The 16306-nt window shown below is 45.1% G+C and overlaps 1 protein-coding gene across 2 annotated transcripts in view; it reads left to right on the top strand.

Annotated features, from left to right (window-relative positions):
* LOC136759392 (G protein-coupled receptor kinase 5) overlaps positions 1-16306 on the top strand; it is a 41876-nt gene that overhangs the window by 22378 nt on the left and 3192 nt on the right. The window contains exons 2-12 of one of the 2 annotated variants that reach the window (XM_066714370.1): positions 7397-7492; positions 8544-8656; positions 11646-11735; positions 12176-12276; positions 13090-13182; positions 13344-13407; positions 13538-13678; positions 14323-14513; positions 15086-15123; positions 15433-15522; positions 15926-16134. In XM_066714370.1, coding sequence (XP_066570467.1) covers positions 7397-7492; positions 8544-8656; positions 11646-11735; positions 12176-12276; positions 13090-13182; positions 13344-13407; positions 13538-13678; positions 14323-14513; positions 15086-15123; positions 15433-15522; positions 15926-16134 — 1226 coding nt within the window. The remainder of the gene's footprint in view (positions 1-7396; positions 7493-8543; positions 8657-11645; positions 11736-12175; positions 12277-13089; positions 13183-13343; positions 13408-13537; positions 13679-14322; positions 14514-15085; positions 15124-15432; positions 15523-15925; positions 16135-16306) is intronic. The other variant, XM_066714371.1, reaches the window with a different exon arrangement.

Genomic DNA, 16306 nt, shown 5'->3' with positions numbered 1-16306 from the left:
AGCAGCTCGGAGAGGAGGAGACGGCCGCCCACCGTGTAGTGCGTGTGCAGGATGCCAGCCTGTGAAACATCGTTTTTATTCCACACATTGCTGATGTCAGCGCTATAAACTACAGCATGAAACAAAGGGAGTAGTCTATATGACCCTCATGGAACAAATTACACTGGCTAGTTCCTTTGCATAAATCTTTTTTCTTTTTTGGTGTGTGTTTGCATTTACGACATCATGCATGCCTTTATTGCATTGCCACAGAGATCTGCATGTTATACATAAAGGCAGCAACAGGCCCTTGCCCAAATAAAAATCTATATTTAATAGTGCAGACGTAAGACTGACATCTATGCAAGGATTGTGCCGTACCCGGTTCAGAGTAAGTAATGCTTCTGCAAGTAATTACATAATGCCTTTTTATTTTTTGCCAGTTCACGCTGTTAAATAGGATCAGTGATGGCAAGCAGTTTGCGACGCCTGCACTTCTGTGACTAGAGTGGGAAGTTTTTTTTTTTTTTTTTTTTAAACCACAAGGAATCACTTTGAGGTGCATCTACTTGGCACTTTAATTTCCCAAATTAATAAATACAAATAATAATATTAGTTTAGAAAAAAACAGCATCCGATTTAGACGGGGGAACCAAATCCAGCCCAAAGCCATCTGTTACTGAAGAGGTCTCAGATTAGACAAGCTTTTGTGAAATTAGTTTCTCCTTCCCGGGCTTCATTAGGATCTGAAGCCTGGGGGATTGACTTGCTGGCGCGGCGTTTATTCCCTGGATACATTCCTACAGCAGTTTGTTAAAGCTCACGGCTGAATGTGCTGACATTGGCACCGCTCTCTGGGCGCTCCGAAACACGGCCCTCTCTCCGTGGAGCAGCCTGTTCCTTCACAGACTTTGCTCCTCACCTCCCTCTTTTCCTTTAACAGCAGAGGGAAGTGCTTTAGTACATGCATGCTGGGGTTTTGTTTGTATTTATTATTTAGTTTTGTTCTTGCCTGCCGGTCAAATCACTTTGAGGCAAAAACAGCTCATGCATCTACACCCCCCCCCCCCCCCATTTGATCTGGATCAGGTTCGAACATTCACCAGCTGAGTTCCAGAGTGCTGTTCTAGAGGTGTATTGGATTCAGAAAAAAAAGACAACCCGAAAGATGAGTGAGAACAGATATGAAGTAAACATGAGGACCACACTTTCTAAAATGGATATCATTAAGAGGCTACAAGGACATCTTGGTTGTATGTACACTAATCTGGAGGATATCTTTGCCTGCTGAAAATCAACAGAGCAACAGGGTGTAACAGTTTGGGCATCAGCTCCCAGACTTATCTGGCTCAGGGGTCAGTGTGTCTCAGAGCAAAGCCCAATGATAAAATAAGTCTGCGAGGGAAAGTGATAATGGGATTGCATGCTGCAGAAGTCTGAAAGGGCTACATCCAGCCACAACCTTGTAATTCTGTCTTCTACACAACTGTAGTGGAACACAACACACACACACACTTCATTTGATGCACTGTTATTCTGCGATTGCTGGAGTTAATAGATGTTTCTCATTCAACTATAGTTGCGTATCAACAACATTTTTTCAGAATTCAGCCGAAAGAAAATGCTAAAGGTTTATGAAGTAATAGTTTCAAAACATGAGTTTTGCAAATACAATAGTTTATTTTTTATTTTTCTCTGTCCTGTCTTATTTTGGTCCCATTTCCTTGTTAGTAGTCTGGCTTGCGAGAATTCATAACCAGTTTAGCATTCTTCTACTAAAAATACAGCGGGAGGGAAGGGAGGCTTAATTAATCATAAGCATATCACTTGGTGTTTGACTTAAAAAAATGATAAAAATAAATACCTCTAAAGCTCTATCATTTGCATTCCTTTTCAGACGCTTTACTGTTGTCAATGTGACGTAAATTTCTCAGCACTACTTCATATTGCACAGTCTCACGCACTTTTATTAGTTTCTAATGAAGTTACCCTCCCCAGCAGGACAGCTTGTAAGCTCTTAACTGGTATTGTGTTTGCCAGGAGCTTTTTGTGTACCTTGCCGTTTGTGTCCTAAATGTTTGAAAGCTGCTCAGGGCCTGCACAGGCTTTTGCTTTGGGAGGATCGTTCCCATGTCATCTCCCATGTCGACGGCCATTCAGGCCCTTCCACTTGAACACTGTTGCTCGTTCGCCTGATCGTGCCGGCACAGCTTATTTACCGAAAGGCTGTTTAAAGCCAAGGAGATGTGAAGGCCTCCGAAAATGATATTGTCCGCTTCAAGGCAAATGCCTGAGCTGTTGGTTTAGGAGAGGCTTTACTAAAGGGCCATTGCGCTGCTTTTTTTTTTGTTTTTTTTACTCTGTGCTAGAGGCCATTTGCTATGTGATCGGCTCTCTGTTGGTATTTTTGTCATGCAGCACCACTTGTGATAACAGTGCCTGTGGTCCAGGTGTCAGTGTGCAAATGCAGTGTGAAGTTACACTGGGAGGCCAGCTAATGACTCTCAATTACAGCTTCATTATTTCTCAGCATGGGGATGGTAGTTAATGTCTAACCCAGTGTCAGGGAAATGTGCCTGGGGAAGGAGGCCAGCATTTATTTCTTATTTTGAACACGCGGAAGAACTGCGGGCTGAGCGAGAGCATGGGACGTGAGCTCGTAACGGTGTTCCAGTGGTATGGAAATGTCATCACTGTATGGGTGGGGTTGACCGTTTCGAGAGTGCCGATTGGCTGGTGACAATGGGGCTGTGTTACTGTGGGGCGCAGCTCTTGTGTTACAGTCTCCAGTGATTTGGCAGCCAAAGTGGGCGGCCGTCCCACAATAATACGCCCCACCAATCCCCCCCTTATTGGTGCCTGAGGGCTGAGGGGCCAGGACTGCACAGCTGTGATTCCCGTTACTCGCTCGCCCCAGGGCTGCACATCCCCGTTCCCAGGAAGCATCCCCGAGCCCGTTCCTTATTTACTCTGGAAAGTAATTCTAGTTTAAACATAGCTATCACATGAATAAACAGTGCGTGCAAATTGCCTCTGACCCGGGCTATTGTTCCGGATTTGGCGGAGTGACAGTGCGGCATGGAGGCTGAGGGGAGGAAAGCAGTGAGAGAGAGTCCACAAGGAATCGTCACACACAGACACTCACTCTCTCTCTCACACACACATCCATACATATTCTTTAAAGTGGATTTGTTTTCCTAGCAAACCCATGATTTAAGTTCTCCCTAAAGAACTGCCATCTGGGCCTTTTGAACATTCCCCAACACGCCTGCATGATTCTCCAGAGATGCGCTGGACCTGTGGGCGCAGGCAGGGGTGGGGGGTGTGCCCAGAGTGAAGACGACATGCACACAGAAGACAACAGACCCTGCCCTAGGAATTTGCAAACAACAACCACAACCACTTGCCCGCTTTTAAGAATGTACTGTATCGGTAACAACGCAATAAATCATGGCAGAAAGCAAAGTGAAATCTCTGTAACACACAGACACGCAAACCATAGAACAACCTATTTATTCTCTGTGTAGCATTGAATCACTTCTACAAACAGCCAAAGACCAATTAAAAGTGACCCGCAGATTGACAGGCACTGGGAGGGCGGGGACTGAGGGGAGAGGAGGTCAAATTGGCCGCAATCTTATCAGCCCATAGGGAGTCGGTCTGGCCTAGCAAACCTCTAGGCTTCCAACAGCTGGTCTGCTGCCCTCCCCACCACCTCCGACCTTATCTTCTCAGCAAACCCAGCTCCTCAAGTCTTAAGATGGGATGCCCCCCTCCCCCCCAGCACTGGGACTTGTTAATAAAGGCAGTCTGTTATTAATTTGCAGTTGGGTGAGGCCTCAGTCAGGGAGTCTGGGGTTACAAACTTGCAAAGCAAAGCAAGGGGTTTCATGCCAGTCTGTTATTGATAAGAGGAAAAGTGTATTTAGGCAGCTCCTTTGTTAAAATCGAGAGGGGGAAGTTGTGTCGTCCTGGGGTGTTTGTTTTCATAGAACAGGTTGGCGTCATTTGCTGCCGATGCTCTGGAAAATGATCAGCTGATTTTCTTTGCCAAGAACAACAAAAGCTCACCTATACCCTCTACCTGTCTCGCCGCAGTCTCTCAGTGCGTTGCAGTCTGTGAATTATTGCACAGGACCCTGGTTTGAGATTGGCCCCAACACAGAAGTGACTTTTTCATGTGGGTGGAGCACTATCATTTCCTGGCTTTCAATGCAGCACGTTACATAGCACAACCAAGCAATCCTGCTGGGCGTCTTCTTTTGCCTGCATTGTCTAGAAGAGAACGGAGACACCTGGGTTCTTTTCTGAAGCCAGTCTATTAACCCTCCTGGCCATGTACATAGTTAATGCTGCTGTCGTAGATTTAAAAGTGCTGGGAGGAGTTTCACCTCCTTCTGTTCTCACTGCGGGGTACTGACCTGCCATTCCAGAATAACGGCTGAAACATACGTACCCAGCATGCCCTGCGTGGCGATGGAAAAAACACAAACGTGACCAATCATGTCTTTAAGTGTAGAAGGTATTTGGCATTGCAGTAAGAATGTGGTTTTTGACATTCTGCAGAAAAAACAAAACAAAGCACAGGTCTTTGAAGTGCCTGGAACATGATCTGATAAGGAATTGCCTCCAAGAGTTTCACTTTAACCCCAAATGTCTGTAATGACCAGACAGTGAAGGAGCTCCCAGTAAATAATCCCAGTGAATACACAATGCATGATCCAAATCAATGGTTAATATCCCATCCACCACTGCTTTTCTTGATCAGTGTCACCAGAACCCACGCACTTTTGATGTTTTGTGTTCATCACTACACTGATAACTGAAATATTAGTTGACACTTTAATTGTTTGAAGTTTGCGTGTGTTACTGAGACCTTGAGGCATTCTGTGTCTTGTTGGCTTCAGCCTAGTCTGGGGAAAGGGCTTGCATATAAAACCTCACCACTTGAATGCCTTTGAATGCAAAACCAACTGTAAGCTTTGGAGTATTGCAAAGTGTAGACATCTTTTTCTCTTTTAACCATGTACATTTTTGTTTTATTTAAATGTTTTTTGTATTATTTTTGCACCTCGTTACTGCAGCCTGGAGGACAGCACATCAGTTCTGGCCAGCTGAAATCTTATTAAAGATGTCATGGGTACAAACAGATATGATTCAGGGTTACTGAAATTTTTATATTATTATTATTTGTAAGTGTCTCAGACAGACAGAGCCAGATGTGCTTAATTTTACACCAGGAGTAAAATCTGGGCCACATTTTCATCTAGAGGGAACCAAGAAACCTGTTAAAGCTATCCCACATTGTACAAATACATGACATCATTAAGAAAGCTTGCATTGCCCACTGCGGAAGATCAGAACACAAACCCCTTTCTAGTCATACATGCTCTCTACGCCTGCTTGTGTCTTACATTTCCTGCTCCTCTCTGTAATGCTCTTGTCCAAATTGTTTGTTTTTGTTCATTTGTTAAAACCCTTTACAATCTGTAACCTTTGCACAACTTAAGTTCCTTCCCAATTGTGAGTTTTGGAAAAGAAGCAATTAGCCAAATAATTAAGTAATTCTTATTACTGTGTGCCAATCTCACACATCATTCTGTAGCTCTGCAGCATTCAGCTGACTCTCACTGTCTGAATCAATTACATGCCGTTGTGTTTTTAAGTGTTTCATCACGACTAAAAGACTCGCAGAGTAAAGGATTTTTCATTCTTTTGTTTCTTTTATTTACGTTCTGTTGTTGTGTTGTTATAGAAAACTTGTGTTCTTCCAGCCCTGCTGGCTTTAATTGTGTGATAAGTGTCATGAGAAACAGTCTGCCTTATTCACTGGGCAGGAATCTGCTCTGGCAGACTGCAGTGCTCTGGGTTAATCTCTCTGGATGTGAACTCCCCGTATTTAAGCTGCGTCGGTGACGGCCCCCAGAGCTTTCTCAAATGCTGTTTGAGTTTGAGAAGAAGTGGGCCGTAATATAAATTACCCAGATGCGCTTGCATACGCTTTTCAGCCCTGATTTATTCCTGTGGAGTTATGGGCCACACACACACACATATATATACACACAGACACACACCCACACACACACACACACATACACATACACATACACATACACATACACGCGAACTTGCAATTCAGAAGAAAGCTTTGAGACCAGGCACTCGGCTCTGAGTTTGGTTGGAAAGCGTTGAGAAATGTCTTATGGGGCAAATGTGGGTTTTGCAAATTAGTGTAACTTCTGACATGTTCTTATAATTCTCATTAACAATGGCAACAAAAGCAGTAGCTGTAGCAGCAGATGCAGTAAGAGAATTGTATCACAGTGGGTACTTTTTCTCATCCTAGTTTGGACTCCTTATAGCCATAGACACTGATACTTTGAGGAGGTTTGTATTTTTTAGTAACAGTAATAGTTACAGTAGCTGCTGCAACAATGCTGAACAACAGTAATATCAGTAGTAGTAGCAGCAGTAGAAGATGGGAAAGCAGTAATGTCACCTTTAATTGACAACACGTCTCCACAAAGGGTGCATTACAATTGTTCAAACAAAAAGAGAATTGGACAGCAGCCCCAGGTAGTAGCAGCTGCATCAACAGGATTTGTAGAGGCAGAAACACTGGTTGTTGTAGTAGATGGTAGCAGCAGTAGCAGACAGATAATAGCAGCCCATTCTCCATGGTTTCACTTGGGGAGCTGTGCCTTAAGTGTTTCCAGAGACGATTATGAGAGCGGTGTGAAGACCACGGCACACAGACTTCAAACACAACAGCCAAAACTGTAACCAACAGAAAATGAAGAGGCCGGGTGGATTTTACTTCGTTCCAACTGGAATGGACAAAACTGCTCTTCACTGCACTTTTCTGTATCTCGTGCCATGCCCATTAATTTAGGAAACGAGGAGAATCCTATTGTGCAGCAAGCATGAAGCCATAAGTGAGGTCCAAGTGTGGGAATATGGAGGGAAGGGGGTAAAAAGCAAGGTTACTCTAGCCCTCATTTATGCATCTTATTTTAATTTGCAATCTCACAATGAGGAAACATGAAAGTGCTGCTTTATCTATTACTGTAAACAGGCAGTCAGGAACCATCGTCAGTCATGTGAGGCGCACGGAAGTGCTATTCCCTGGAGCCCTCTAGTGGTAAACAGATGCACTGCAGTGAAAGGGCACTGTACTAAAATACAGACTCTGGATATGCATGTGTGTGAATACAGGAAGTATAATGTATTTTATTTCAAATCCTCCAGGCATCTGTTATTCAATATCACATTTCTTAAGGCGATTTCAATGCTTTTGAAGTGTTTTTTTTCTGCCAACACCTGTCTTTTATCGAGGTGAAAGCATCCGTTAACAGCCTTGATTCGTTCTTTCATCCATCCTTTCATCATGTTCTTTTCTTTTTTTCTCTCTCAAAAGGCGGGGGAGGCAAACGCAAAGGAAGGAGCAAGAAATGGAGAGAGATCCTGCGCTTCCCCCATATTAGCCAGTGCGAAGAGCTGCGCAACAGTATCGGTGAGTGGTCTGCACTCCCTACGTCTGTGTATCGATCTGTCGTCCCGTTCCTAGTGTGCTAGACCTGGCACTTTCCTGCTGCATCTTTCTAATATCGTTGACGTCATTTGAACCGCATTCAAGCATTTTGATCACACAACTGCATGTTTTTCATTTCTGTGTGTTTCGGTTGGCATCACTTTCAGTACAATCCTAAACTGGATGCAGGATATAGATGAAGGCCAAAGGAAAAATTGTAATGAATAAATAAATAAACCACTTTGCAATAGTTTTGCTGTTTAAAGTTATTGAAGAAAATTGCGGAATTGTGTTGGAATGTTTTCATTGCTAGTAATGGGTTCTTCCATCATTTTTTTGGTAAGTGTAGTGGGGTTTTTTCTTTCTGTTTTTTCCAAATTAAGATCACTTACATTTTACTTTCTCCTCAGAGCTTATTGAGATTCAGTCATTATACCTCTCGGTGAACTGAACACGTTGATTTTACAAGCTTTGGACTTCAAATCCCTCTGACTTTTAATGAGTCTGTGCAACTTGATCACTCATTAGTAAGCCCACAAGATACAGTTTGGTATAATGGATTAGTATGGGGACCAAGGAGGAGGAGGTGTGGGGGGCAGGGCGGCCAAGGGTCATGAGTTTAAAAGCCTTTGCTTAAGAAACCAGGAAAACTCATGTACAGTAATGTGTGGGGGAGGAGATGGGTGCATCTCCACCACTGTGAGAGTCTGGATGATCTGCACAAGAAGAACATTGTCCCAGGCCATCTTGCTTTGTGGCTAACAGCTGCTTTGTGTCCAATTTATTAATAACTGCACCTTTTAGAGCCCCTGTCTCTGAAACTCTTGGCAATTGCTTCTTCCCCCATGAGGTACAGGGTACAAAAAGTTTGACCCACTTGGGCCTCCTTAGAACGGGGAAACTCCCCAGGCCCAAGGAGATGGGCAGTGGAGAACTGGACACACAGTGTGTCACCGAGGCCCTTTCCACCCTCATCCTGCTAACCATGTGGCTCCAAAGCCTCGGCTAACTTGGACTCTCTTGTTGTTTGCAGATAGGGACTATGTCAATCTGTGCGAGAGGCAGCCCATCGGCAAGCTGCTGTTCCGGCAGTTTTGTGACACAAGACCGGAGCTCCTGCGATGTATCCACCTGCTGGATGCCATGGTAACACTGATAGATGTTTATCTATTTAGATTAAAGATGGCAATTTAACCCCAGAGTCTTTGGTATGGCAGCAGTATGTGGGCCTTCATATCCTTCAGTTCTTTAAAAGCACAGTGCCTGTATCCCCTCAGTTGCCCACTCCACCAACCCACGTCAATTCTCACTCAAGTCACATTCGGATGCATGAAATACAGATTTTTTTTAAATGTCTGTGTACAAGCTGGATGCAACTCGAACGACTGGAGGGATTGTTCAGTGTTGTCAGGGGTGATTCCAACATTTGTGAAGTAGTCCTTACGTTTCCTCCCAACAGAACAATGTCTGGCGAAGTAAATGTTTGCCAATGTTTTTTCACCATTCTGAAGCGATCCAGAACAAAACCTTAAATTTCTCCTAACCTCCCCCCTTCCCTCACACACAGTTTTTTCCTTTTCTTTTTTTAAATATCTCAACAAAATGCCTCTCACATGACGGGTTTAAATCTTTAAAGTATATCCCGAAATATCTTTGCAGGAATGTGTTGCGAGTCAAAGAAGGTATTGTTTGGCAGAGACAGCGTTTCATAACGTATTTTTTGCCCCTCGATAGCCAAGTGCAGATATAATGTGATAATGCTTGCTCTGAAATGCATTTTGCACTCCTGTCAAGGCGTCTGTAAGAAGATGCAGCACTCTGGTATGCCGTCAAGGGTAGAGGTGGAAGATAATTAAATTTGATTAATCATAGAAAAATAAAAAGGGAGAAGCTGGGGTAAAAGTCTGAGCTAGTGGAGGCTAAGAACTAGCACTACAATGTTTAGTGCTGTAGTACAACCTCCCATATACAACAGCACAACACTGAAGCAAAAGCTGCCCAAACTACTACTTGAAACTGCTTGACTTTCTTTTTTACATAATTACAAACGTTTTCTTTTCTTCTGGGTTTTCTTTTCCTGGTACAGCAAGAGCCAGGGAAAGCTGGGAAAATGAGAGAGAGAGAGAGAGAGAGAGAGAGAGAGAGAGAGAGAGAGAGAGAGAGAGAGAGAGAGAGAGAATAAATAAAGTCTGAGAGAATGTGCCCTGGAGGGGGGCGGGGGGTCCCTCTGACATGCTGACGTCAGTGCCGTCGGAGCTGCGATTGTCTCGCTGCCACGTGGGGGCCTGGGCCGTTTCCTGACTGCGCAGGGTAATGACTCTGGAATGAGCCACTGATTGTTATCTGAAGGGTGGTGGGGAAGGGGGTGGTGGTGATATAAGTATACTTAAAGACTAGACGAAGGGAAAAGGGAGACTCCCCACCCCGCCCCAAGCTACACTCCCACCCCACACACACACAGTCGTTTTGGCAGACAGATTTCCCACTATAAAGAGGAGCTCATCCCAATCTTGCTACAGTTTCTATGGAAAATCTGTGGCACTATTATTTGGAAACGCATCACAACTTTAATAAACATAACTATTTACTGCAGAAGGATTTATTTGTATTATTACTTTAATTTTTATGTTTATAGTTTTTTATAGTCGTGGATTGGATTACAGGGTTTCCTTTCATGACCGTAGTGTCACTACTACTACATCCTTTGCTGGTCTTACTACCACTACTGCTGCCGCAGCTGCTTATAATAAAACGATGATGTTTCAAGGACGTTTTATTTTTAGAAAAGAAAACAAAGCGACATACACACAAAAAAGGTACTGGAAACCATTCGGATGTCCAACACTAAATCGACTCTGAAATTTCCACTTGACGTCCGGCTACACATTTAGAGACTCTGCCGAATTGAAAAAGGTTGAATTCCTCTGCGCCACCCACTCCCTCTCTGCCCGGTTTATTACTTCCACCTTCAGCAATGTAGGAGAACGAGAAACACCGCCCTGTAGCTTTGAGATGTATCTCGCAATGTCCAGAGGGGAGAGACATGGGAGAATTTGCAACTTTCCAGGCCAGGGGAGGGGGACTGAGAGTGGAAACGGAGAGACCACGGCTTTATAAAACCGTGACGTACAGGAGCAGTCAACTCTGAGCCGTGTGACACAAGAGGCCTCAAGATTCCTGCTTTGTTTTGGGTAGCAGCTCACAGTGTGGTTACCCGGCAACACACAGTCACAAGCACATGCCTTTGCACTTACAGCGGGACACGGGGGTCCGGGGGGCAGTAGCTTCACACGAAAGCGTCTGTAACGGGATCTGCAGCCAGGGTGTGAGTGGGCAGGGCACTCACCAAGGAGAGGGGGACATGCGTCGGTTAGGGCCACCAAAAAGGAATCCGAGGTCAACCAGGCTGATTGTTATGCTTTTTTTTGGTTCACTCACTGGTAGGGAAACTAGTCCGGTGTGTTGCACTTAAGTGACGAGCTACTGTGTGTCCAGCATAAACAGCAGGGTGTTGCAAATGGTGAGGAAGCCAGTTGCTCCATTTCTTATGTATTTTTGCCTTTTAAAATATTTAAATGATTTATATATTTGAAATAAGGACAGCACTCATATATGCATAGAATGCGCCCGACACACAGAAGGGCTACAGTATAGTTTTGTTTTTTCTCTACTTGGGCAAACATCAGATTATGCAAGTTTCTCTGATCATTTATGGACCCCCCCTGTTAGAAGCTTTGGTCAAGGATCTGGTCCCTTCCCTTCGATTGACACAAAACACTTTTTCATAAGCTGTCTAGGACACATTTCTAATGGTTACATGAGAGATTACCCAGTAATTTTCAGAGGGCCCAACTAAATCTTTGCCATTTACTCCAGGCGGAGTCGGCGTTCAGCAATCTCTAAAGACATACTGGTGATAAATACGTGTAGTTTCTTGAACAAGATTTAGGAAACTAAACGTCACGTTGATTGTAAATGAAGGGGAGGAGAATAAGTTTGACTGAAACTGCCATAAGTGAATTTATTAAAAGACAGGAAAAAAAGGCACTGCTGTAATAATGAGTCTATAAGAGACATTAATATATCTGGTCTCCTTCTACCGCCTTGCTGACATGAGTGTGTGCTGTCTCCCCAGGAAGACTACGAGGTGACCCCCGACGAGAAGAGGAAGGAGTGGGGAGAGGAGATCATACGGAGGTTCCTCGCCAAAGATGTAAGGCAACAGGTTTGCATTTCAAAACCAGCATCTTCCAGAGCAGGGCTGGGGGGTGGGGGTTGGCTGTTGTAGATGTGACTGTACTTGAATTGCATAAAGGGTATTGCTGCCTCTTCAGAAACAATATGATCCTTGGTTTCCACCACAGAGGCAAATACGAGAAGGAGGCATTCGTAGGCAGATGAGCTTTTTGGGGTCAAGCGCACGGGGAAGTGGGTTTGCTTCCCTCAAAGCCACTGGAGCCAGTGAACACCTTGGCCACAGTTATGTAATCCTAACACTAGGCTGTAGAGGGAATACAAGCATGGTAGTGAGCAGGTCCCTCTGGTTTCAGTTCTTGGGTCATGGGCCTGAGTTTCCCAGGATGATTTGTTCTGATTCATGAGCTAATTCATTAATTCCTTTCATTCTTGCTTTCCCCTCTCCCCGTGTGTGCCATCTCTGTACAGGCCCCGGAGTACGTCTCTGCGGTTGCTGTGGGCCAAGTGGAGCAGTTCAGAGAGAACCTGGAGCTCAGTCCCTGCAAGGAGCTCTTCAATGACTGCCGCATGTAAGACCCGACCCCAACAAGCAGTATTATCACTCTGTTCGTTAATATTAGGCTACTTGGCGGTTGTTGGGAGCTCTTGTGTTTCATTAAATACGCAGTCATGACGTCTCCAGAGTCTGAACGTGAGTGCAGGAGAGTGGCTTTAGACAGCGGGTATTCTATTACTCTACAGATCAGGCCGCAGGCCGGAAGTGGGACTCCCACCCACTCGTGCTAGAGTGCAAGAGCTGGCGGAAGCATCAACAGCTTCTCGGTCCGTTTGAGCAACCCGAGACAGGCTGGTGATGACTCACACAGGAAAAGGCTCTGCTCTCACACACAGCGCAGAGAAACAGCCTGCTTTTTTTTTTCTTTAAATATATATATATATTTGAAATGGAATGACCTTTGTCTAGTGGGACTGAAGTTCCAGCATTTCTTGGTGCCCCCCCCCCTGCTCTACAACCCACTGCCCTCCTGCGTGAGAGAAAACAGTACTGTTCCAACAGGGGGTTGGCCAAAGACAAACACAAGAAAACAAAACCGCAGATGAAAAGCAGATATGTTTTGGTCTTTTATTGGATGTCTTCCGAGTCCTGTGTCTATTTTTCCTACTTATGCAAATAAATACACAGTTGGGAGTCGGTAGTCAGGATTCAATTCCCCTTTGACATTTTGTTTACGTTGTTTATTGAAGCTGTACATCCCCTCTGTCGTGATGCAGAGGTGGCCCGGGGGGGGTTGTCTGATGTGGTCATGTGACTTGAATGTGATTTGCGTGCCGGCTACTCTTCAGCAGTCACTGATGGTCCTGCTGTCTCTTTTTGAAAACAGGGCCCTTCACGAGCACCTAAGTGGGACCCCCTTCTCTGAGTATCAGAACAGCATGTACTTTGACCGGTTCCTGCAATGGAAGGTGTTGGAAAGGTTTGTACGCCTCTTTCTCCGTAGGCTACCCTTCATTTGGCATTTTGTCGAGTCTCCCTGAATGTGGGAATGTTGAGCATGCGTCCAAACAAGTTTTTTTTCCCTTTGAGCGGTTCTTGGTGTACTAATTGAAATCACTCTTCTCTGATGGTCTTTTTCAGACAGCCTGTCACTAAAGACACATTTCGACAGTACCGAGTGCTGGGAAAGGGGGGTTTCGGAGAGGTAAGACTTGCTGAAAAGCTCCATATAACAAAGCGCTTTTTTTACACACATGAGAACAGCATTCTGCCTCCAGAGCTGCAGGCGCCGGAGAGAGGGAGGGGTCTCTAAGTGTCGGATTGCTTGCCTGCAGGTGTGCGCCTGTCAGATGCGAGCCACAGGGAAGATGTACGCCTGCAAGAAGCTGGAGAAGAAGCGCATCAAGAAGAGAAAGGGGGAGGCCATGGCCCTGAACGAGAAGCAGATCCTGGAGAAAGTCAACAGCAGATTTGTAGTGAGTGCCCTTGTTTTGGTATGGACCCCAACCATGATCCACAGCCCCAACCATAAAACCTAAGCATGCCTACATACTTAAATCTACCCCACACGTCACAGAAGCTTGCATACTGACAACACTAGCCAGGGGAAAAGTGACGTGATGTTTGCAGCCTCTGTGGTCAGTGTCAAGCAACAGCCACTTGCATGAAGAGGTACTTCGAGAAATAAAAATGTCCTTTTAAAGTATTGGATCAAGATCGCCCCCCCGTTCAGACAATCCAGCAGCAGATGGTGGCTGTGGCTGTGGCTGTGACTCTGGGCAAGCGACCAAAGCAAAAGCAGATTATTTAACTCAGTGGCAGATTTACTGTTAATCAGGCTGTCATCTGGAAAAAATCTAAAAGGATCCGTTCCACCTGCAAAATCCCGTTCGTGAGCATCTGCATGTCTGGTGCAACACCTTACTGTAGTGTTCCCTTAATGTGCAGAAACAAATCGGGAAGAGTGTCTTGATTCTCAAGGAACAATTCTCCAGCAATCTCACAATCCTTGCTCGGTATTACAGCAGCATCAGAGGACAGACGGCAAAGTGAGACTGTTTTGTAGGTGTGGAAGGTTACTAACAGCGCCCCCTTTTTGTGATGTCCTGATCCCCCCCAGGTTAGTTTAGCGTACGCCTACGAAACCAAAGACGCCCTATGTCTCGTGCTGACCATCATGAATGGAGGAGACCTCAAGTTCCACATCTACAACATGGGCACCCCGGGCTTCGATAAGGACCGCGTGGTGTTCTACGCTGCGGAGATCTGCTGCGGCCTGGAGCACCTGCACCGGGAGTCCATTGTGTACAGGTGAGGACCGGGGTGTGATCCGATGGAGTCACCCCGCTGCAAAGGCTGTAGATCTACCAGAGAAACGATTTTCACGCCCTTGCTGTTGTTCTTACGCACTCTGATTCGTTCATCAAGTTGTCGTCGTCTTTCTCTTCTCCTCTTTCACCATCTTTTTATTATGATGTTATTTAGCAGGCAGTCTCTATCCAAGGCACCCTGTCTGGTTTAACGGTCACTAATATACAGTGTTCTACATTGACACAGTTACATCATCACTATCGGCGGGGGGGAGGAAAAAGCATCTACCCAACACTCGGTGAATCAAGCATCTATATAGAGCAGGAGAAATCGTTATTGTGCTATGGGTCTCACGGTTACTGTCAGAGGAAACTGAGGTAGACCTGCAGTCTGATAGAAATCTCAAGATTATAACGGTCGACCAAAACCTAAGTTGTTGTGAACTCTTTGTACTGTAAACTTGTCTCCTGGTGTGCCGTATGTAATAAATCAATATACTACTGTTAGTAAACTCTTTTTTCCCCCTACATTGCATCACACATTCTAACCCGGCTCCTGTATCTCATTTGCAGGGATTTGAAACCAGAGAATATTCTATTGGATGACTACGGTAAGTGTCCCACGCAATTGCCTGTCAGATTCAAACAGAAATGTGAGAAAACAGAATCAAGGGAGGAAAAAAAAAGTTATTCTCTTCATTTAGTTTGTGGAACTCTGACTTAATTTGAAGGACATTTCACCTGTACACAGCTGTGGCCTTTGAAATTCCAAGTATAAAGCAAGATTAGGGAAAGATTTCTTAAAATGAGTTTCTTCTGAAACAATAGGGGTTGCTTTTTGTCGGATGGTAGCTTTTGATTTCATTGGGATACATTTTTTAAAAAATTAAATGGGGGGGACTTTTCTCTCGTTTTCCTAGGACACATTCGGATATCGGATCTGGGCCTGGCTATCAAAGTCCCTGATGGGGACATGATCAGAGGCAGAGTGGGCACAGTCGGGTATATGGGTGAGTGATGGCCTCGGAGGTCTTTATTTCTGGTGCCGCTTTGATTGCAAAGCTGCGTGTAACAATTATGGGATTAGGGGATTACCTGGATTCAGTTTCCCAGGAGTGGGGGATAGGATGAAGCTGTTTGAGGGGATTAACACTTTGGAAAAAAAGAAAAAATCTGCAAGAGCTGGCGCTAATTAATGTGTGTATGAAATGAAAGAATTCACTGGGCAAAGGAGGGAAGGGACTCGAATAATTGTTCCATTCCTCTCTACCCGATGGGAACAACACAGTGTTTTGTTTGGCTCTGATAATCGTAACAATGTCATTGTTCACTTCGAGGTAATGGGATAAATATCTTCGTCATGCCCCTGGCATTCATGTGTTCTGTGAGTGACCTGTGACCTTTGACCTCCAGCCCCGGAAGTGATCAACAACGAGCGGTACTCCATGAGCCCAGACTGGTGGGGCCTGGGCTGCCTGATCTACGAGATGACGGCTGGATGCTCCCCTTTCCGAGCCCGCAAGGAGCGGGTTAAGAGGGAGGAGGTGGAGAAGAGGGTGCAGGAGCAGCAGGAGGTCTACTGTGACAAGTTCACCGAGGACACCCAGGCCATCTGCAGGATGGTGAGCAGCCAGGGGTAGGGGTGTCGGTCAGGCTCGTCCCCCCAGCACAGGGGCCTCTGTCGAAGCTTTACTAAGCTAAATATTAAAAAGAAACCCACACATGTCCCAAATCTTATGAGGTGGTGGATAAAAGGGAAATAAAATATTTAAAACATAGAATAGTACCCACACA

Source organism: Amia ocellicauda, chromosome 9, assembly GCF_036373705.1.
Source record: "Amia ocellicauda isolate fAmiCal2 chromosome 9, fAmiCal2.hap1, whole genome shotgun sequence".
In the NCBI taxonomy this organism is placed as follows: domain Eukaryota; kingdom Metazoa; phylum Chordata; class Actinopteri; order Amiiformes; family Amiidae; genus Amia; species Amia ocellicauda.
This window is presented reverse-complemented; position numbering and strand designations above follow the sequence as displayed.